This window comes from Neophocaena asiaeorientalis, unplaced genomic scaffold (genome assembly GCF_003031525.2).
Source record: "Neophocaena asiaeorientalis asiaeorientalis breed wild unplaced genomic scaffold, Neophocaena_asiaeorientalis_V1.1 scaffold225, whole genome shotgun sequence".
In the NCBI taxonomy this organism is placed as follows: Eukaryota; Metazoa; Chordata; class Mammalia; order Artiodactyla; family Phocoenidae; genus Neophocaena; species Neophocaena asiaeorientalis.
In genome coordinates, this window is record NW_020172364.1 from 2,978,579 (window position 1) to 3,002,702 (window position 24,124).

Sequence of the window (24,124 nt, forward strand, 5' to 3'; positions counted from 1 at the left end):
TAGATGCAGAGAAAGCTTTTGACAAAATTCAACACCCATTTATGATAAAAACTCTCCAGAAAGTGGGCACAGAGGGAAGCTACCTCAGCATAATAAAGGCCATATACGACAAACCCACAGCAAACATCATTCTCAATGGTGAAAAGTTGAAAGCATTTCTTCTAAGATCAGGAACAAGACAAGGATGTCCACTCTCACCACTGTTATTCAACATAGTTTTGGAAGTCCTAGCCACGGAATCAGAGAAGAAAAAGAAATAAAAGGAATACAAATTGGAAAAGAAGAAGTAAAGCTGTCACTGTTTGCAGATGAGAGAAAAGCTGCTCAACATCACTAATTATTAGAGAAATGCAAATCAAAACTACAATGAAGTATCACCTCAGACCAGTTAGAATGGGCATCATCTGAAAATCTACAAACAAATGCTGGAGAGGGTGTTGAGAAAAGGGAACCCTCTTGCACTGTTGGTGGGAATATAAATTGATACAGCCACTATGGAGAACAGTATGGAGGTTCCTTAAAGAACTAAAAATAGAATTACCATATGACCCAGCAATCCCACTACTGGGCATATACCCTGAGAAAACCATAATTCAAAAAGACACATGCACCCCAATGTTCATTGCAGCACTATTTACAATAGCCAGGTCATGGAAGCAACCTAAATGCCCATTGACAGGCAAATGGGTAAAGAAGACGTGGTACATATATACAATGGAATGTTACTCAGCTATAAAATTGAACGAAGTTGGGTCATTTGTAGAGACATGGATGGATTTAGAGACTGTCATACAGAGTGAAGTAAGTCGGAAAGAGAAAAACAAATATCGTATATTAACACATATATGTGGAACCTAGAAAAATGGTAAAGATGAACTGGTTTGCAGGGCAGAAATAGAGACACAGATGTAGAGAACAAACGTATGGACACCAAGGGGGGAAAGTGGTGGGGGGTGGTGGTGGTGGTGTGATGAGTTGGGCGATTGGGATTGACATGTATACACTGAAGTGTATAAAACTGATGACTAATAAAACCTGTTGTATAAAAAAGTAAATGAAATAAAATTCAAAAAAGAAGCTATCAGAGCAGTTTACTAGGTGTAATAACAGGAGACTTTTCTTTTCTCCCCACTACAACCTCTGGACTCTTGGGCTTATGAGATATATCACAACATTGTCCTCTGATTCAAAGCTTGTACTGCATCCTGTAAGATAGAAGCCCATTTAAAAAAACAAAAACAAAATAAACATATAGCAGCTATCATCGTGAGATATTAGAAACTGAAGTGGAAGCCCATCCACAGGGGAAGGGCGCCTCTCATCATCATTTTCATTTTAGGGCCATAAATGAAGATGTAGTGCTTATGTGTGTGTGTGCATGGGGGAAAGAGATCTCCATCAACATCAGCTGAGCACTTATTACGTACCAGGCTCTATGCTGAACACTGGCATTCACAACAGTCCTAAGGGAGGACTCCTATTATCATTCCATTTGACAGATGAGGAAATAGAGGCACACAAGAGTTTTATTGATAGCAAAACTGAGATTTCAACCCGGGTCGAAGCCCATGTGAAAGAAACCTTCCTGGAAAAGTTGGCCTTTGAAAGGAGTAACGTGCAGGGGGACAGACAGGCTCAAAGACAGGAGGCTGGATGGGGGTGGGGGTGGGTGTTAGAGGGTGCTGCAAGCTTGAGATAGTGGCTCCAATGCATGGTTTTCACACCACGAAGCAATTCTGACATGATCTACCTGGAGATTCCACAGGTTATGGGCTAAGTCCCGCAGGACTGCTCCCATTCCCCAATTCTGATGTCAGTCACAAATTCAGGGTATCACCCATGCTTCTGACCAACAGGCTACAGGCACTCCTGTTGCTTGGGAAATTCCAAGGGTTTGAGGAGCTTTGTGCCAGGAACAAAGGACAGAGACCAGATGCATTTCTTATTATACCACAGGGGCTCTAACAGGGAGAGAATTGACAGAGGATTTGGAGAGTGAGGCAAGAAGTAGTTGCATCAGGGCCCACTTTATTTTCTCCACACTAGAGCCTGCCTGGGTCACCAGAGGCTGCCAGCCCTGGGAGGGGATCACCCAGGCAAGAGAACCCTAGGCTTTCTGCTGCTTTCTGGGACTCTGCTTGCCCAGAGGGCCCCACTCTGGACTCCCCAGGCCCTGGGTGTGGTTCCATACAGAAAATGAGGTGTCTGTGAGAAAGCTTCAAGATTTCTAAAAGCCTATAAGAGAATATTACTCAGCCATAAAAACGAATGAAATATTGCCATTTGCAGCAACATGGATGGACCTAGAGATTATCATACTAAGCGAAGTCAGATAGAGAGAGACAAATATATGATATCACTAATATATGGAATCTAAAAAAAATGATACAAATGAACTTATTTACAAAACGGAAATAGACTCACAGATATAGAAAACAAACTCATGGTTACCAAAGGGGAAAGGGGGAGGAAGGGCTAAATTAGGAGTTTGGGATTAACATATATACACAACTATATATAAAGTAGATAAACGACAAGGACCTACTGTATAGCACAGGGAACTATATTCAATATCTTGTGATAACCTATAATGTGATAACCTTTTTTCACAAAAGAATCTAAAAAAGAATATATATATATATACACACACACACACATATATATAACTGAATCATTTTGCTGTACACCTGAAACATTGTATGTCAACGATATTTCAATTTAAAAAAAGAAGAAAAAAAAAGCCTAGAAGAACTGTACATTTGCTTGCAAAAAGGCCAGAGGCTAATTAATACAAGTTTCCTCATTTCTGGCTGGAATTTTCCCAGCTCAGTGTAGCAGTTGTGGATGAAAAAATTAATAGTCGATCTAAGAAAGAAATGGAAAATTTTACTGGAACCAACCTGAGGATTCTAACCTGGGAGACAGTCTTTCAGAAAGCTCTGAGGACTGTTCCACCCATTAGAGGTCAAAGCACAGTTATGTACGTTTTTGAGACAAATATACATCAAATGACGCATTATTGACAATTTACACAATCCAGATCTGCACGTATAAAGCGAATAGTGGGTCACGTGTCATCATGGCCCCTTACGAGATTAAGAAGGAAGGTTATCCCCTAAGGAGGTCTGGTTAACGCAGATGCACGACACACACTAAAGGGGAGGGAGGAGGCCCAAACCGGCAAAGAAAACTTTTGTTTAAATTTGTTCTTGTCTCGCCATAAAATATGAATTTTATTTCATCACAGTGATGACTGATGTCCTACTAATTAGAAATGTTGGTTCATTCTGTCCACTGCAAAAACACACAACTTAAGAGCGAGAGCAGTGAGTTTCAGTTTTATTCAGGGACTGTACTGAGGACTGTAGCTCGGGAGACAGCCTCTCAGAGAGCCCTGAGGAACTGCTCCAAAGAGGGAGGGGAGGGGCCAGTATGTATATGAATTTTTTGGTGGAAAATACATGTAGTTAAGCATTAAAAAGGTTACTGCTAATCACAAAGTTAATGATTTTAGTGCTTATCTATCTATGCATAGGAAAATGCAAGAATCTGGGGGTCATTGAAATTCTTCCTGAGGTAAGTATCTTAACTACCTAGGGGCCTTTATATCCAAAATACAGAACACTTCATCCTGTTTTTTCCATCCTGAATTCCCCTCAGAGTGCATTGTCATGGGTGACTACACTACCACTGGTAAGTGGGTTGCGACTTAACCCTTTGTACAAGGGGATGATGAGTGACACCCTTTGTTTGTTTGTTTGTTTTAATTTTTATTGGAGTATAGTTGATTTACAATGTTGTGTTAGTTTCAGGTGTACAGCAAAGCGAATCAGTTATACATACACATATATCTTTTTTTTTAAGAAATGGAATGGCAGACAAACAAAGTGAAAGAAAGACTGAGTAACAAGGCAGATAGAAGAAGAGACAGAAAACTTCAATCCTTAGGATTAGTGAGAGGAGAGAGTGACCTCTAACCCTAACCTAACCCGAGCCCTCACTCTACCTCAAAGAAGTGAATAACTGGAAAGAGAATCAGACTGAACAGATGGGAGAAGAAAGGAGCCAAAGGCTCCTGTTGGTGACTGCAGCTCCTTATCCCGTGGGCCCTGGGCTGACCAGGAAGCCAAAGTGGAACCAGGATGGGGTTGGCTATGGACCCGGGACCTGGGAGGTGCAGCTCCAGGTGTTCTGAGGAAGGCCTCATAGCCTGTGGCTCATTAACCAACACCAGAGAATTAAACTGGTCACCCCTGTGGGGACTAGAGAACTGGCCACAGGATTCTCAGTTTTGACAAAGGCATCTTGAAATTAAAAACTCAGCAGTTTGAAGCCTGCACACCAAAGAGAAGCCAGTGAAGAATGCAGAAGTTCAGACAACGTAAATACTTTCAGAAGGCACTTTTCTTTTTTCTTCTTCTTTTTTTTTTTTTAGTTGCTCTACTGAAGCCTTAAGGGAGGGGCCTGACCTTAGCCATCCAGAATGACAGGCACCCAGACCTCTTTACTCCGTGGCTTTAATCAGAGGGATTGGGAAGCACGTGTTCTTGTTGCTGCCTGAGTGAGCTGTTTGTTTCCTAGTTATAGTCCTGGGAATTTCCCTCCATTTTCACTACAAGGGATGAAGTAACCTCTGCATTACAACAGTTCTTAATAATCACCTTCAGATGCAGAGGCTCCTGGCAAGATGCTCTTTTCCCTCCAGAATTATTTATATCCTGTTCTGGGTAATGTTCTGGACTCCTTGCAAAGTGGTTAACTTGTATTAATTTGTGGGACAGGCTCAGACCATAGCCTACCCAGCACACAACATGGGCAACCCTCCTTCTCCTGCAAATTATAGAGCCATCTGCCTGCTGGATACCTCCTGGGGATTCTATCCCAACTTCTTCCCAGTAAATGGCAGCTTGGAGTTTACATTCAAATAGAATGTCTGAAGAGAGACAGGCTTGAAGTGCCCCCTCTGTATTAGGGACCATTGCTGTTGTCGCTGTCACTCGACTGATGGAATGGTTAAGAACCGTTTAGGAATATCTGTAACATTTATTGATCTACTGTCAAGCTTTGATTCTACTTTCAGGAGACATCTCTCGCCCAAGTTGGAATAGCTCAGTATTGATTCCAGGCTGTTAATGGCTCCCTGGAGCTCTTATCACAGAACACCTCCTAGAATCAAATTGGCAGGAATGGGCTATTAATAAGGAAATTTCTAATCCCAAACGACATGAAGCAGAGCTGAACCTTAGTTCCCTCCTTTTTAACTTGACCTGATTTGGAACAACTCTTGGACAACCAGGGCCTGGGGGCTTCTACCAGGATAACAGCAAAATGAGTTGATGACATGGTCCTATCCTCACAATTAAGGAGACATTTGTCTAACCTCTGAACTTGATGGCCGAATACTGCCAAGGACTGTTCAGTATTAGCCAATCTGGCAGACCAATAGACAATGCAAAACACCTCCTTCCAACATGCTGATTCACTTACCTTCCTAAAGAGGCATTTCTGGAGCAATATGAACGGCAGGGAGTATGGTAGAGCAAAAAATTTGGAATCAGAGGGACATGAATTCGAAACTCAGTTAAGTACCTTACTGTGTGTTTGGGGCAGTTACTTGAGCTCTCTTGAGCCATCTGTAAAGAAAAAAAAAGATTCACAGTAGCAACAGCATCTAAAGGACACGGTTATTATGAAGAAAAAAATTCATGGAGACAGGAATCTCAAGTCTGATCAAATTAATAAGAATTTAATAACCACATCCTGGCAGGGCCCTTGCTACCAAGTCTGCCCTGAACCATGGTTGTAAGAGTTGAATAAAGATTCTTGTGATGGAAAAAATTGGGCCCCCATACCTTCTATCCCCATTGTTTTCATGGTGTACCCACCTTGTACCACTGAGGCTTCCACCAGGGACAGGCTGGAGCATCAGTGCTGAGCCAAAGTCCCTTTCTGAGGAAAGTCTTAACACAGTGCACCTCTGTGCACAGGGCACCAAGATGAGTGACTCTGTTTCATCTTCATTAAAACGGCAACCTTGGGCTTCCCTGGTGGCGCGGTGGATGAGAGTCCGCCTGCCGAAGCAGATTTCCTTTAAAATGACACCCCACTCCCAAAATGATTCATGATGCCTGGCATTCACTCCCTGTCAAACCATCTCCCCTTGAGGGTGGGCTGGCTCTAGTGACTCACTTCTAGCAAACAGAATACGGCAAAAGTGAGGGGATACCACATCTGAGATTAGGATACAAAAAGACTGTAGCTTCTGTCTTCTCACTTGCTCTCTCTAGTGAAGGTCAGCTGCTATGTATTGAGCTGCCCTATGTAGAGGCCCAATGTTAAGGAACTGAGGGTGGTCTCCAGCCAACAGCCCAGGAGAAACTGAATCCTGAAGAAAGCAATGCAAGTGCTCTGACAGTGGAACCTCCCCGTGGAGCCTTCAGATAAGACTGCAGCCCCAGCCAACAACTTCATCATAACATCATGAGAGACCTTGAATCAGAGGCATCCAGCTAAGCTGCACCTAGATCCCCGACCCACAGAAACCCAGATCCCTAGCCCACAGAAGTGCTGTTTTTGTAAGGTGCTAAGTTTGGGGGTAATTTATTACATAGCAAGAGAGATAGACAACTAATTCAATAAATGTCTCTTATCTAGGATCTGCATGACAGTCAGTCATTGTGAGGACTGAATGCTGTAGAGGACTCAAAGCCCTTAGCACACAGTAAGGCTTGGCAAAGAGCAGGAATTATTATGTTATGATCCAGTTCATGTCAGAAACCTGCACAGAAACCTGTTTCAAGCTGAATCACCAGAGAGCTACAAACCTGAACTCTATTTTTTAACTCCATGTAGAAATGTGTTCATGTTAAACTTTCATCGTTTAAAATGGGTTGAAGAGGGCTTCCCTGGTGGCGCAGTGGTTGGGAGTCCGCCTGCCGATGCAGGGGACGCGGGTTCGTGCCCTGGTCGGGGAAGATCCCGCATGCTGCGGAGCGGCTGGGCCCGTGAGCCATGGCCGCTGAGCCTGCGCGTCCGGAGCCTGTGCTCCGCAATGGGAGAGGCCACAACAGGGAGAGGCCTGTGTACTGCAAAAAAAAAAAAAGGGTTGAAGATAAGAAGAAGCTACCATATGAAAGAATATTTCTGTATCTTTAAACTCCTACTGAAGGCACCACCCAATACATCGTCCACTGGCCCTCAAAAAGGTATTCTGATTGATGATCTTCATAATAACTTCTCGAAGGGTGATTAGCCAAAGTTTTCCTGATTCAGGCATGCTTCCTTTTATGACATAATGCAAGTCATACCTAATTGGGATTTCCTTTTTTGACTGGATCCAGGGAAGCTCAGACTCAAGTTTTATGTACATATACAGTGGCTGTTCTTGACCTAAACAGTTTGATTTAACTTTATTCCTCTATCTCTCCTTATTCAGTACTTGTTCTCTTAACCTAGTTATAAAATGAAAGAAATGAGACGGGCATTTCTACTAGAAATCAGTTCTAAGGATATAACACAAAATGCAGACCAAGCCTAAGGCACATAAATTGCAAAGAGGCTAAAAGTTCACCAGTAAGGGTTAAGAATTACAAAATATCCATTTGGTGGAACATTATGCAGCCATCTAGAGTGATGTGGAAGAGTGGTTTTCAAAACGTGGCCCCGGGACCCAAAGCATCCACACCACTTGGGAACCTGTTAGAAAGGCAGATTCTCAGGCCTCACCTCCAATATTCTGGGAATGGCTCCCAGCAATGTACATTTTAGCAAGCCCTGCATGTGATTCTGGTGTACGTAGAAGTTTGGGAACCAGTAATGTAGAAGAATCAGAATGATATGTTAAGTGAAATGAAGGATTCGGAGTTATATATTCAGCATAATCACAGCTACGTAAAACATATGTGGACAAAAAAGATTGGAAAGAGGTGCATTAAAATGTCTGCAGGGGTTACTTCTGAACAACACAGAACATTTAAAAATATCCCCAATTGAGTGTATTCTTTCACAATCATAACTCTCCATCCGGAATGCCATAGATAGAGATGAATGGATGGATGGATGGATGATTGACTGAGTTGGCAGACAGGCAGAAGCTGTAGCAGGTGGCTGTGCTGGGCAGGGAGCCCAGCGAAGGGTGCTTTCTGCAGGCACTGGATCGGGCATGAGGTCACACTGGGGCCACCTACCTTGGGCACGGGGTGGCCGTGCACATGGGTGGAGGTCACGCACTGGCGCACGGCATCTGCGGTCACAACGCTGCTGAGGTGCTGCACCTCATGGACGGTGCGGGTGTAGGGCAGTAGCTCGCGGTCCTAGTAGCGGATGGCCCGGGAGGTGCCCAGCACCGCATCCAGCTCCCGCTGCACCCTCTCTGCAGGCGGCTCTGCGTGGGTCCCGGGAAGGGCTGCAGCCCGACCTCCCCACCACACCCCACCGTCCTCGTCCCCACCCAGAGACAGTCGCCAAGGTTCATCGCCCCTAGGTTGCCCTACCCCACTCAGCCACCCCTGGTCCCAACAGTGGCAGTCCCTCTCTGAGGCAGAGCTTGTGAACAAGATTTTGCAGGATCTGCTCCTCCGAGGGGAACTTGAGGGAAGGGCTAGGACCCAGATTTCAGCACCCACTATGTGCCAAGTGTTCTATATACAAAGAGTCCTATGGGGTAGGAACTGTTGTCTCCACTTTACAGACAAGAAAACTGAGGCTGTGACAGGACAGGTACTTTTCTGAAGGCCACAAAACTAGTGGAACCAGGATCTGAACTTAGGTCATGGCCAGTTTGTCCCTGAGAGAACTCTAGCTGCCTTTTCTTCCTTTGTGACCTTGGTGGACATTGACACAGGGCCTGGCACTTAGTAGGTGCTGGATCATTACTGAATGGGTGAAATAATGTTGCCTCATTTCACACTCTTCCTAAGTGGTTGAATTACTTACCCAGGATCACTCAGTCAGTAGCAGGGTGGGACTAGAAGTCCCCACCCTCCAGCCCCTCCATCTGATTCAAAGCCATGAACACCTCCTACACCACAGCAGTGAGAGCAGGACCCACCCCTGGGGCCGCAGACCAAAGACAGTGATGGGGACAGGTTCCTTCAGCCCAGAAGCCCACAGCAGGGGTAATGGGCATGGGGCAGTCAGCAGGGTGTAACCACGGCCCCCTTACCCTGGATGGCTCCATGCTGGACCACATAGATGAGTGCCCAGCACAGGGTAGTGGCCGTGGTGTCGGTGCTTCCCAGAAACAGGTCGACCACTACCTGGATCAGGTTTTCTTCATTGAATGTGGAGACAGGGTCGTCCATGGCCTGGTGGGTGGGGGATGAGTGGTGGGGAGAGCAGCTCCGAGTCTGAAGCTCTCCTCTCACAGAGCCCTGGCATCTCCCTGACTGAGGCCTGGCCTGTCCCTAAACTTGTGGGACCAGAGCTCCTCTGGGGTCAGAAGGGCCTGAGTCCCAGGACTGCACTGACTTTTGAGGGGGAAACTGCCCTGACATCAGCCAGGTCCTCTGCTTCCCACCCTACCCATGTCTGCAGGAGCCAGCGGCGGCCTGGGAAAAGATAAGGAGGGAAAAACCCAAACGGCTGCTGCTTCAGCGTGCTCTGAAAAACTGAGGCCGGAATGAGGAACTGAGGCCGTGGCCTTGAAATGAGATGCAGCCGGAAAGACAGCCCCCTCCGTCCCTCCCTTCCTCCGTCTGCAGCCATTTCAGGCCCACCTTAGTGATCTGGGCCGGGTAGCAGCTGATGAACTCCTTGGGGGCCTCAGGTGTCCTGAGTTTGTCTGCTGATCTCCCGGCAGATATAGCCTCGCACAGCCTTCTGGTACCTAAACATCTCCTGGTGGGGGCCTGGGAGGCGGCGGCGGAAGGCCCAGGGGAACAGATCATACAGCTGTGGGGGAAGAGGCCTGCCCAGGGGCTGCTCAGGTGCTGACCCTGAGCCAGGGCAGCTCAGAATGGTGCTGGGGGCACCAAAGTGGTCTGGAACCTCTGACATGGGCATCCCAGGACCGCTCGTCATCTGGAAACGCTCCACACTCCCAAAGTAATCTAGACAGTAATGAAGGCAGTAGTAGCAGAGACTGGACCCAGGGCTCAGCTAGGATGTTGCAGGCCCAGACAGCTGTATTTAAGGGGGTTTAACCTGTCTCTTACTCCCTGCCCACACTTCCATGCTCAACCACAATAAAGGAACTTTGATGCTGTGAATCGTCATTTTGCTGAGCAGAGGCTGCCTGAGGAACCCAGAATCAGGCCCCATGGCCTTCCTCCTGCCTGCCTGACACCCTCCCTGCTATGCCCTGGCTGAGGCCCCTGCCTGCCCTGGGCCCCCAGCTGTCCAATGGTCGGCACACCTGCCTCCCCAAGGGCCAGCTTACCCTGCGCCAAATGGTGCTGACAAAGGCCAGGCCAAAGTCGATGGTTTGAATCAGTTCCTGGAAGAAGGGATCCTCCAAGAGGAAGTGGTGGCCAAACACAAGGGCCCCAATGACTCTGGCTGTGGACGTGACAATGTGTACCCGAGGGTCAAAGGGTCTACCTGAGAGCAGAGGGGCAGGGCTCAGGGCAAGGAGGCGAAAAGAGCACTGCCCTGAGTGTTCATCCAGTCTGTATAAGGTCACTCATTGCATCACTCATTCATTCCCAGTCTTCAGTCATTCACTCAGCAAATGCTTACGGAGCAACTTCTATGAGCCAGGCTTGGTGACAGGCGCTGGGTTTGCAGGGAGAGGTGTGGGACACAGACCCATTTAAGCACACTAGAACGTGGGGCAGGTATGTTCCAGCTGGGAACAAAGGATGCAGGGACCAGCTGTGCCTGGGATTTGGGGAGGGCTTCTTAGGCAGGTGATGTCAGCCAGGTCTGAAAGGAGCAGTGGTTTCTCACAGGGAGGGAAGAGGAGTGGATTAGGACATTCCAGAGGGGGAACAGCATGTGCAAAGGGTCTGTGGTGTAAAAGGCCTGAGATGTTGAGGGAGGACATTTCCCCACCTGTAGAGAAGGGCTTCAGGCTTCTCAATGGACTGGACGTTCCTGGGCCTCTGTCTGCCCACTTGCCCACCTTACAGAAACTCCTGATTTATTGATGTAGCACAAATCCCCTACTGGACCCGCAAAGGGTCCACCCCTTTATACATACACACACACACACACACACACACACACACACACACACACACACACACACACACACACACAAACCCCCGAGGGCTCAGCCTCCTTGCAGGAGTGTGCATGTTTGTTGTGGAGGGATTAGGGTGGTCCTGCCCCAGCCGCTCCTTACCCTGCTCCCGGTGGAAGGCCTCTGCCAGCTCTGCCGCCTCTCCCTACAACTGCAGCTCCAGTGCCAGCTTGCCTAGGCCTAGCTCCCGAAGCGTTGCCAGGCAGAAGCGTCTCTGCTGCCTCCACGTGTGCCCATTGCTGCAGATGACCCCTGGGCCCGGGTTGAGGGACAGTCAGCAGCCCGTCCCAGCCTCCCAAGCCAGGGCCACCTGGCTCTCACTCAGGCAGGGAGAGCAGACCCCTGGGCAGCCTTCCCAATCAGCTCGGGGCTGGTGCTCTGACCGAGGGGCATTTGGCGGTCATGTGGTCCGTGGGCCTGGTGCCATCAAGGTGGGCTCAGCTATGTCCTCCTCCCAAGCTGCCAATCTGATTTTGCCTTTAAGAGTCCCCACAAGAAATGGAGGAGGAGATAAAGAAGGGAAGGGAGGCCGGAGCCTGGAGGGGAGGAGGTGGGGGGAAGGGCATTTGCTGAGCCAGGCGCTGTCCTGGGCACTCTTGGCTGTAGGGCTCACTTAATCTCCCCCACATCCCAAGGAGGCGAGAGCAGTCACTATCCCCATCTAACAGATGGGCACACTGAGGGACGGAGAGTGAGGCTGCCTCGCCCGGTCACACAGCTGGCAGGGGCACAGCTGAGACTTGACTCAGGTCTTTTTGACCTTCCAGAGCTGGTTCCTTCCCATGCTGCCCCCTCCCCTCGCACAGCGGTGTTTGAGGAGACCCGAGTCCTCCTGGCAGATTCCTCCCTGTTAACAGTTCTGGGCCACCCCAGGGGACTCCTGAGTGCAGTCACCATCCAGCCACCCCGTTCCCAGCAGAGAGGGCAGCCTTGCCTCTTTCTCCAAACACGTCCCGGAAGAGCGGGGTAAAGGGCCGGCCTGAGAACTGCTTCAAGTTGGAGACCAGGGCTTCCTTCACCACCCAGAAGCCGCTCAGCACCACCACGGGCGTCGGGCCCACCCACACGGTGAACACGTTGCCGTGAGCCTGGGCCAGCTGCGGAGAGACAGGGTCCCAGGGCTGCAGAGAAAGCTCAGATGGCCCCATTCCCGGGCACCTTCCCCTTGGCATGAATCTCCACCTTCTCGCACCCAACACTTACCTCAGGTGCACCTTCTCAGAGCACCCGCCACCCCGTTTGTCAGACAAGCCAAACCCTGGGTTCCCACAGCCCAGCACTAGTGCCAGCTGGGGTCATATCACAGGCTCCCTGAGCACCTAGAATAGTCAGGGCCCAGCGCTTACACATACGGCATCTGGTTTGGACCCCAAGGATCCTGGGAGGTGGGTATGCTCTACCCATTTTACAGATGATAGTCAATTATAACTATACTTTCTTCAGGGCTCAGTGTCCAGTGTGGCCTTTACATATATTACTTGAGTGCACTTTCAGTATAAGTGTGCGAGGTAGGTATCATAATCTCTAGTTTATGAAAATGGAGGCCAGGGAATTCCCTGGCGGTCCAGTGGTTAGGACTTGACGCTCTCACTGCCAGGGGCGTGGGTTCAATCCCTGGTCGGGGAATGAAGATCCCATAGGCTTCACGGTGTGGCCAAAAAAAGAAAAAGAAAAACAAAGAAAGAAAATGGAGGCCAAAAAAGAAAGCAAAAGACCAGGGCTTCATACCCAGGTCTCCTGACTCTCAGTGCAGTGCTTTTCCTACTACATGAGGAGCCTGGGGATCATGGTCATCTAGAATCTTCAACCAGAATTTTGATGAGAACTGAGCATTGTCATGGGGAGGGGAATTGTCTCCTCCAATTCTCAGCAATAAGTCAGCTCTGGCCCGGATTTCAAACCCCCCACTCAGGGCAACAAAACCCTCCCACTGGTGGGATCCACCCACCCTAGAAGGGGGCTTGGTGTAGCAGTGCTACCTGAGTGTGCCCTCGGGGGTCCCATTCTCCCCAGTTCCCAGCCCAAGTGGCTTTTCAGAAAATTCCTTCCAGCCACAAACAGTGCTCTCTTGGAGCAGAGTCCTGTTAAAGAGTTTTCTCCACCTCATTACATTGGCAGTGGAGCTCTGCCGCAGAATCCTCTTGGGTGACCTCTGTGCAAAGTTTTTTTTTTTTTTTCTTTTAAATATTTATTTATTTATTTATTTGGTTGCTCCAGGTCTCAGTTGCGGCATGTGAACTCTTAGTTGCGGCATGTGGGATCTAGTTCCCTGACCAGGGATCGAACCCACGCCCCCTGCATTGGGAGCGTGGAGCCTTAGCCACTGGACCACCAGGGATGTCCCTGTGCAAAGTTTTACATACAATGTTTGCAATCCCCCAACAACCCTGCATTTGACAGATGAGGAAACTGAGTCTCGAGGTCATAGAGCAAGTGAGTGGCAGGTGCAGGATTCACCTCCCCACGCGTGTCTGAGCCCAGTTCCTTGCTTCTAGTGTCCCTGGGCTGAGAGGGAGGGTCCGTGTGCCCACCTCTCCGGAGGGCCTCCAACTCAGGACGGATTCCCTACCTGGAGAAGTGTCTCTGGGTGCAGCTGAAAGCTTAGTTGCCATAGGTTTCCAAGGATGGGGAAGGGGAAAGGACCAGGAGGAAGGTGGCTCCTTTCCCAGTAGATGGTGCCAAGTTTCAGGAGCAGGAAGGAGACAGCCAGCAAAGCCAGCCCGCTGAGCAGGGAGAACATCTTGGGCCTGCATGTCCCTCACCCCTTTGCCTCCAGCCCTGGGCTGCCAGTGCGCTCCAGCCTTCTCTTTAGCTCTGTCCGGCCACCCTCCTCTCCAGCGCCGTCTGACCTCCGCTGTTATCCCAGCACAATCAGGCAGTGTCATGTTGGGAGGCAATCCCAGGAGTCTTCTCACAATGGAGTAAATCCACTTGGTCATGCTAGTCACATCCAGGCCTGGCTACTCAGCGGGGCCACAGGGCCCCGGCCTGGGACAGGTTGGGACAGCTTCATTCCCAGAGCAGCCTCACCTCTGGCCCATGGAGCTCAACCCCAGTCAAGGTCCTCTCGGCCTCTTCCCGCGAGTCTCAGCCGACCGCCCCTGGCAGCGGCGGTGTCTCCCCTCGGGATACGCTGTTCTGGCTCAGCATGACGCAGACTGGGCTCATCTTTCCTGCTCCCCTCTGCCCAGCTGCTAAACAGTCTCTCTGGAGGCCTCTCCAGCCTCCCAGTCACCCCCATCCCTTCTCCAGCCTCTGGTCAGCTTGAACTCTTCACCTACCCGGGATCCTCGTGTTTGTCAGTTGTCACATTCTGTAGCCTTTGCTTTTATCTCAGCTGTCCTGGAGCCAGATTGCTGAGTCGAAATCCTAGTTCTCCCCTTACTAGGTGAGGACCTTGGGAAAGTTATTCAGCCTCCCCCTGCCTTGGTTTTCACATTTGTACAATGGTGATGATAATTTTAGGCACTGCCTCAGAGAGTTGTTGTACCAGGTGTGGCGGGAGATAAATGGTTCACTCAAGTTGAGTAAATTGAAGATAGTTTAAGAGAGATTTACAAAGGTGTGTGGGCAGGAGTTAGTGGAACCACAAGGCACGGTGCAGTGCTCCAGGGTAGCCACGCGGGGGAGCCCTGCCCACTCAAGGCCGAGAGAGGAGAGGGGCATCGATTAACCAGTGTGGAGTTTCAGTTCAGATAGATGGAAAAGCTCTGGAGATGGATGAGGGTGATGGCTACACAACAATGTGAACGCACTTAATGCCACTCAACTATACACTTAAAAATGATTAAAATGTGGGAAATTCCCTGGCGGTCCAGTGGTTAGGACTCCTTGCTTGCACTGCAGGGGGCCGAGGTTGGATCCCTGGTTGGGGAACTAAGATCCTGCAAGCTGCACGGTGTGGCCAAAAAAAAAAAAAAAAAAGATTATAATGGTAAGCTTTATATTGTGTATATTTTACCACAATTTTTAAAAAAGCCAAGGGACAGAGACATCAGTAGAGGAGCCTGGATCCCTTAGTTTGGTGGAGACCCACCAGTGGCTCTTGGTGGACCATCGACAAGAGCTCTGGCCTTCAGTAGTGAGATGCAGCTGGTTTATGGCAATCCTGCAGAAAATAAATACCTCATCCTCACTCTGCTCTACCCTCTGATGTCTGTAATGTAATGTGCCTCCCATTGGTCAAATCCAATTAGAAGCTGGAGGGCAAGAAATCCCGTAGAAAATGTAAAATGGTGCAGCTGCTTTGGAAACCATCTAGCAGTTCCTCAAATGGTTAATCATAGAATTAGCACATGATCCAGCGGTTCCACTCCTAGGTGTATACCCAAGAGAAATGAAAACATATGTTCACACCACAATGTGTACACAAGTGTTCATAGCAGCATCACTCATAACGGCCAAAAATGATGAATGGTCCATCAACTGAGGAACAGTTCTCAGACTTCACTCTGCATGTGGAAACCCTGCACTAATCTCTCCATCCACACAGTCAGTCCTTCTCCATCTCTATGCCTTTGCTCACGTAGTTCCCTCTGCCTGGAGGCCCTTCCCCCATGTCTCCTCCTCTAGATGTTCCATCTGTCTTCAAGGCCTGTCTCACCTGGATGTGATGACAAGGATGCTCCCCTCACAGGGCTGTTGGGAGGATGAGCTGAGACAATGTGAGATGAAAGTGCTTGTGGATAATGTACACGCTGGTACAAATACTGTTACTGCTGCAATTTCCACAAAACCGCTGGCTTCCGCTTTTTATAAGTTGCCTTCCCCTCTCCAACATGTCATGTTCCTTCTTCCTCAGATTGTTGCTTAAGAGCCTACACTTCTCGAAATGCTTCTCTAGCCAACCTCACTGGTCTCTATCCACTACCTCCAAACACCCCAACCCTCTCCCACAGTGGTCCTTGCCTTGGCTCTGTTAACTACGTGGGTGTCCACTCCATCTCTTCCACAATAGGACAAGGTCCTAAGGGCCTTTCTTTGGGTTTCTCCAACAGTGTCACCCGATTGCTCAGAGTCCCAAGGTGCCATTAGGTAACGTGGACTTACTAACAGAAGGACCTGGTGGCCCCCCAGGCCAGTCCCACGGCTCACTTTCCTCTGTGTGAGCACACCAGTGTCCACTGCATGAGAGCTCTTTCATGGTGGTCCTTCCACCCACATTTAGACTTTTGCTTTACCCCCTTCTCTCCCCCACTGCAGTGTGGGGACCTTGGAATATCTCACATGTAACCTAGTACACCGTTGCCGCCTTTGAGTTAACTCAGATGGTTTTGGTGGTTTGGGCACGTAAGGATGGTGTTCTGGGGACAGCTGGGGTGGGTGGTGCTGGCAGGCATGAGGGTTTTAGTAGAGGCTTTTGCACAAATGCAGGGAATTGGGCAGTGGCTGTGATGGTGACTCTGGTTTGGGAGATTGTCGTAGGATAGAAAGATGGGTCGGTCATCTGTCTTGTGACCCACTGACCACATTTCATTCGGGTCCAGCTACATTCTGGGTGTCTTGGCTAGGTAGGAATGTTTCTCAGAGCCTCCTCAAAATCAGATATAGCATTTGAAGCCTTTTCTTTAAGACACAGAAATTTATTCCCCTAATGGGAGACTTGCCTGGTCAACATTCCTAAGTGTGTTGAACTTTGACAAATTTCCTCCCCTCCTTCTGGCTCCTGAGGGTGGCATGTGGCTCCTGGAAGAGAGACACACACAGCACACAGAGCCAGACTGCAATCAGATTCTAGGGATGGCAGGTCCAGGACCTGGAATGAAGGCCCCAGGGCACTAACCCCCTCCTCACTGCTTGGCCAAGGCCCTCAGTGTTACACTGTGAGGTGTGGGCTCCCCAACAAGATGGTGGAGGTAGGCCACATGGTTCCCACTTAGAGGGAAGTCCCCATGCAGTGTCTGATCCTGTGGTAGCCCACCCTCAAGTCATACCTTCAGAGATGGTCCCCTTATGATTCCAGCCACCATCACCATCCAGGCCATGGGGCTCCCTGTTTCCTTTTTAGAATTCTAAGCCAAGGGCAGACAAAGCTCAGACCTCTATCTCTTATTCCTCTAGGAACAACTCAAATCAACTAAAGACGTCTTGGCTGAGCACCTGCCCCGTGTGAGGTATTTGCCCATCGAATTCCTAAACCACTGCTTTCTATGACACTGTGATGGATGTTACTATAAGCAGGTAAGGTAGGGGATCCCCAGAGAAAGAAAACCAAGCAAGCCTGGCTTTCTGGACATAAAAGAAGCCATTTTTGGCCTAAGTCATTTTGTGATCTATGCCTGACCACAATGCTGGCCCTTGATCGTTAAAAACTAACGATCCTAAGGGAACAAAAGAATGCAGAAACAAACAACTGTTATCAGGCAAGAGAAGTAAAAATAGCAAAGGTAATATGGGTTGTCAAGACTCCCAGTTCTGTTACCACGGTAAACATTAGCCTGAAGGGTTCAACCACCAGATCAACTGGAACCTAAGGGATGATGATGTTGACCTTTTCTGACCCTTGTGACTTCAATCAACTAAAGCTTGGACTCTGTAGACCGCCCAGGCCCCTTTATGAATATACATCTACACTTAGCTTAAAACACCCCCAGTTTTGCTGTTTGAGGAGAAACTGCTTTGGGAAAGATCCCAGTGTTCTCTTTACCTGCTGCGAGTAATAAATCCTTCTCCTCTCCTGCTCTTTGGCTTGGGTGCATCTTTTGGCTCGACACCCACCAGGAGGCGAACCCAGTTTTTGCGTACCATTATTGCTTCTGTCTTACAGATGAAGAAAGCAAGGGTGAACTGATTTGCTCAAGAAAGTGGTAGGGCTACAATTCTAACCCAGGTCTTCTGTCTCCAAGTTCAGTTTTCTCTTTCCACAGCTGCCTCTCAGCTGGGACAAGCCAACATACTCAAAAGGGAGTTTACTAAAGGCCAAGAGAAAAACAAATGTGAGAAACCCTGAGCCAGTCATGCTTCCAGAGATCCTGATGCAGCTGTAGAGGCCTCCTTCACAGGGCCCAGGCTGGTCCCAGGTCTGGCTTTGCGCCCTGTCTGATGCTGCACCCAGGAGCCCCTTCTTCAGAACTGAGATGCCTTTTCCACTCCTCCTTTCTCTCCTCTCCCCCATCCAGGGGGACCCCCTTCTGTGGCCCCTGGAGAAACAGTGGCTATGGACAGCATATCACAGCCTCAACCAAGGGGCCTGTGCCCCAGGCAGGAGGTATTCTCCAAAATAGACTGCTCCCTGCAATGTGATGGATTCCAGATAAAAGGCTGCTTCCTCCCACCTCTAGATCTACCCAAACCTGGGCCTAATCCATGCTCACGTCCACTCCACACCCACTCCAGCAAGGTTTGGGCTATCTGTAGCCCCACCCCTACCTCTCCCTCCACTCTGAAGGGGAGGAGACAAAAATAAGGAGGTACGGAGACCACTAGAGGTAAAAGAAATAAGAAGAGGTGAGGGAGGAGAGGTCCCTAAAGTTATCTCCGTACACATGAACAAAGAGAGGGACTTGTACTTCCTACGTTTGTGTTGAATTTGCACAATGCGCCTTACGCCTCCTGGGAGTGAGTGGGAAAAAATACAGGTGGCCTCCGGACAGCTAGATGAAGTCCCCAAAGAACTGGAGCTATTTCTGGGGAAGATCGGGAGACCCACAGGTCCCTAACTGAAGGAGGGTCAGACTCAGAGACCATAATACCCAGGCAACCGGGACAACGGCCGGCCCTAAAGGACATGTCATGCTTTGCACATTATGACATTAATTGTGCCTCTTTCATTCTCCAAAGTATCCCAGTTTGACCACTCCCCATGAACACCCTACAGCCTCCGACTCCGAAAGCCTCCAGGCTTTGCAGGCAGGGAAATGATGACGTGATGTCTCGCTGTAATGAGATCTCGGTATGGCATTGAGAATTCTGCTGAGCGCTCCAGTTCCCACAGGGAGTGGCTTGCTTTCAACCTCAATTTGAGAGGGGGAGTGGGGCCACAAAAGACACTCCCACGCGCCACTGCTGTGCCCCAGGAGTAGGACCCCAGGGCTCAGGAGGAGGCTTGGTGTCTGAAGAGCGCGGCGGAGGGTAGCCAACACCCTCCCCATGCACACGGGCACACCCACACCCAACACCTCCTGCCTTCACGGAGCTCCGGAGTAGCTGAATTATTCATCAAACCAGAACGATGTTTTCATTAGACTCAGCCTATTCCCCTTATGCAAACAAGATTTATGGAAGTTTTTTGTTAAAAATATTAACTATATTTTAAACAGTCAAAAGGAAAGACCCAAAATCTTATGGAGGACACTGGAAATAGACGGAGACAAATGTATTTACGGGGCCTGAGCTTAAGAATAAGAGTGGCGACACCATGTGTTCCAGAATCCCCATTGAGAAGCAGAGAATTTTCCCAGTAGCAAATTCTGAAAGGGATTTACTGTGTGGACTATTATCTAGTAGACAAAGTTGTCAACAGAGATTTTCTGGAAGATGAGCAGCAGCTTTCCTCATGGGTCCATTTCTGAGAGTGACTCTAGTACTCACCAAGGGCAAAGAATTGAAACCAGAGGAGTGACGGTCTCTCTGTAAGTACAAAATGGCTCGCTTAGTGTGGCGTGATTTACAGGGAGAATCCGATCATACCTAGGAATGGGTAGTATCACTTCTCTTAGTCAAACACTGTTTTGCTTATCTAACTATGAATGCCAGAGGTTGAATCACATGATGGGTGGCCAGGACCGAGCACCTACAATCTTGACCAGCTGCCAGGCTCCCAAAGGAAATATCCACCAAGCATGCTCTAGGCAAAAACCCTTCCACTGATTGCTTCAAGGCTTTGCCCTCTGTGAGGCAGCTTGGTGGGTTAGTCTGGACAGTCTGGTGCAGAGGGCTTCTGTGGCTGATCTCAGGGAGGTCCAAGGCCAAAGGCCTTTTTGGCCTTTTAGCACCAGCCCCGGGCTCACATCCTTATATTAGACCTTCAGACCTTTCCACACTCAAGGTGAGAATGCATGACCCCGAGGTAAAGAACACCGCCGACAGGAGCAAAGGGTGTCTGTACAACCCAGGCCAGAACCGGTTCAGGCACCTCCCCAGTTATGAGAGAGCCTGGCTGCTCTCAGCATGCTGGCTGCATAGAACAAGAGCAGAGAATCACGGAGGAGGAAGGAGGGAGAGAAAAAGAGACAGCTACAGAGAGCACATTGTTTCAGTCTCTCTTCTTTTTCAGCCGTGAGCTCCATGTGTCTGTTTTTGTCTCCAGTGGCCAGCAGAGTGCCCAGCACATAATGGATGCTCCATAAATATTTTGGGGGGAAAGGAAAAAATCCAGAGGAAGCTAGAGTCCAGGTATCGGGAAGCTGGGAGGGAAGAGATAGTTGGGTCAATAACATGGGAAGGAGAAGTGAGAGCTTGGAGGGAAGGCCTCTCTCATAGGCCCATGGGGATGAGGTAGGGGAGGACCCCAAGTGGGCCTGTTGACACATTTTCTGTCATCAGTGGACAGAATGGCCCCAAGACCACAGCCCACTAGATTCTTTGTCAAGGACACAAAAGGTTGGTCAGGACAGTGTCCCTCAGCCCCTAGAACTGTTCTGGGCAAGGTGAGTGTCTTGGCCCCAGCAACCGTGTGCCCTCACTCCTCCCTGGCTGGCACTGGGCCAGTCCTGGGTGGGTGATGGGGCTCCTCTTCAGGAAGGCGGCTGTGCCATAGCTGTGGGAGACCAATTCCAAGCTCTGACAGTTCTCACTCAGGCAGCAGCTGGCTTGGTCTTCCTATGCTGAGCCCACCAGAGGGGGTGGGTGGGAGTTTGCCGGAGCCCACACCAGAGACAGCAGCAGGATAGGGAGAAGATCCCAGGAAAAGAGGTGACCCCCTGCCTCCAAATAGACACCATCTCCCTCGTGGGAGCTAGGAGGGATGGACACAGTTCTGGAGCTATGCTTCAAATGAGGTTACCAGGACCCAGGTTTTTCAGGACATATTTGTTGATCCACGTTAATCAGAACTGGAGCTGGAAGAAATCTTAGAGACCATCTGGTCCAGCACATTCATTTATTCTTGAAGCAACTGAGGCTGAGGTCATCAGATGCAAGAGAACCACTAGAAGTCTAGAATCAAACTGTCTGGGTTTGAATTCTATGTAATTTACCACATACTGGATGTGTGACCCGAGAGAACTTAATCTTCATGGACCTGTTTCTTCATCAGCAAAATGTGTTTAATAACACCTACCTAGTGCAATAATTGAGAAAATTAAATAAGGTCATATTGCAGGCGCCTCCACAGTGCTTGGCACACAGGTGCTCAGATAATATGAGTACTCTCTTTCCTTGTTGAAGGTGACAACACTGATAGGTTATAAAGCTTATTAGGTTTAAAACCTTAATTAAAATACAACAAATCAATACTTATTATGAAATAGACATAAGGATTTTATGAGACTAGTATTTTGTTTCTATACCTGTAAACAGGCTCCAATGGGTCACTAATTCCCTGCAGCAGAGGTGGCTAGATGTTCACCAAAGCTGTTTTGTCCTCAAAGCAGTTTTTGCCTACTGGGCACACAGCTAGACATTGCCCAGCTTCCCTTGCAGCTACAGAAGTGAGCTCTAGCCAGTGGAATTTGAGTGGAAGTAATATATAATATCTTTAGGTCTGGCCCACAAAAACTTCCTGTTCAACACTGCATGCGCTTTCTTCCCTGGTTTACTAGCCCACACAGAGGATCTGGCTGAGGACTTCAAGCCTAGAGGTTGGCAGAATGACCAGAAGGAGAAAGCCTGGGTTCACAAGTGACTCTCACTCCCCCCCTCCCAGCACCACACTGCTCTGTGACAGGGTGGGGTCATTGTGATAAGCTGCTGAAAGCAGTTAGCAGATTCTGACTATCTACTTGGACTCAGGGAATTATAAGCCGTGAGAGGACAGAATGGTGATGTGGAAATTGCCTTTAAAAATCAAATTTAGGGACTTCCCTGGCGGCGCAGTGGTTAAGAATCTGCCTGACATTGCAGGGGACATGGGCTCAAGCCCTGGTCCAGGAAGATCTCACATGTCACGGAGCAACTAAGCCCGTGAACCACAACTACTGAAGTCCACGTGCCTAGAGCCCACAAGCCACAACTACTGAGCCCATGTGCCACAACTCCTGAAGCCCGCGCGCCTAGAGCCCATGCTCCGCAACAAGAGAAGCCACCGCGATGAGAAGCCCGCACACCGCAACGAAGAGTAGCCCCACTCGACACAACTAGAGGAATCTCACATACAGCAAGGAAGACCCAACGCAGCCAAAAATAAATAAATAAATATTTAAAAAATCAAATTTAAAGACAACATGGAAAACTGAAACAACCTAAATATCCATCAAAATTGGATTGTTTAGAGACTTTCCTGGTGGCGCAGTGGATAAGATTCCATGTTCCCAATGCAGGAGGCCCGGGTTCGATCCCTGGTCAGGGAACTAGATCCCACATGCATGCTGCAACTAGTTGCATGCCACAACTAAGGAGTCTGCATGCTGCAACTAAGCAGCCCATGAGCCTCAACTAAGGAGCCTGCCTACCACAACTAAAACGCAGTGCAAGCAAATTTTAAAAAATTGGATTGTTCATATAAAAAGCACATCAAAGTCATCTTCTCAGTGAGACTGGACAGCCTCTCTATAATTTTACCCTCTGGTGCCCTTCCCTGCATTATTTATCTTTTTCCTGGACCTTATCGTTATCTAATATTCCATATATCTTACTGACTGCCTGTTCTCCCAATAGGATGTAAAGTCCATGAGGGCAAGGATGTTCTCTGTTTTATTCACTACTATACTGTCAGTTCTTAGAACAGTGTCTGCCTTATAATAGATGCTCAATAAATACTTTTTGAATGAAACAAATAAGTGAATCTCTACAAGACCATGCTATAAAACTATTAAAATCATGTTTCTGAAGAATATTTGACATGAGAAAATGTTCATATTAGTTGAGATCATACAAGTTGTATATGTAAGTTATCCTAATTTTATTTTTAATGACTTTTATTTTGGCTGTGCCGTGAGGCTTGTGGGATATTAGTTCCCCGGCCAGGGACTGAACCTGGGGCCATGGCAGTGAAAGTGCCAAGCCCTAACTACTGGACCACCAGGAAAGTCCCTGAATTATATTTTAAATGAATAATGCTGTTATGTGTTTTTAAAAAATGCCTGGAAAAATACAGATCAAATTATTAACAGTGGTTGCCTTTTTCTGTAGGGAGTGATTAAGATGCATTTCTACTCTCTACATTTTTTATGTTTAAGTGCTACTTGGATTTCTAACAAAAATGCATACATAGTATTTTTGATAATTTTTTAAAATGTTAAAAAATACATGTTTAGAAAAAGCTATAAAGAATACAACCAGGCATGAAGAACCTAGGGGCAAGACAGGAATAAAGACGCAGACCTACTAGAGAATGGACTTGAGGACACGGGGAGGGGCAAGGGTAAGCTGGGACAAAGTGAGAGAGTGCCATGGACATATATACACCAAACGTAAAATAGATAGCTAGTGGGAAGCAGCCACATAGCACAGGGAGATCAGCTCGGTGCTTTGTGACCACGTAGAGGGGTGGGAAAGGGAAGGTGGGAGGGAGGGAGACGCAAGAGGGAAGAGATATGGGGATATATGTATATGTATAGCCGATTCACTTTGTTATAAAGCAGAAACTAACACACCACTGTAAATCAATTATACTCCAATAAAAACGTTAAAAAAAAAGAAAGAATACAACCAGGGACTTACCTGGCGGAACAATGGTTGAGACTCCGTGCTTCCACTGCAGGGGGCGAGGGTTCGATCCCTGGTTGGGGAACTAGGAACCCGCATGCTGCATGGCACAGCCAAAAACAAACAAACAAACAAAAAACCTGTTTAAAAAAAAAGAAAACAGGGGGCTTCCCTGGTGGCGCAGTGGTTGAGAGTCCT

At 48.4% G+C, this 24,124-nt stretch overlaps 1 protein-coding gene across 1 annotated transcript in view; it reads right to left on the reverse strand.

The window, feature by feature from the left end:
• LOC112414780 (cytochrome P450 2J6-like) overlaps positions 1-10,019 on the reverse strand; it is a 16,203-nt gene extending 6,184 nt beyond the window's left edge. Inside the window, 4 exon segments of the mRNA XM_024767446.1 lie at positions 8,187-8,371; positions 9,164-9,305; positions 9,717-9,780; positions 9,782-10,019. Of these exon segments, the coding sequence (XP_024623214.1) occupies positions 8,187-8,371; positions 9,164-9,305; positions 9,717-9,780; positions 9,782-10,002 (612 nt within the window). The 5' untranslated portion in view covers positions 10,003-10,019.
• Between the last annotated feature and the right edge of the window lie 14,105 nt (positions 10,020-24,124).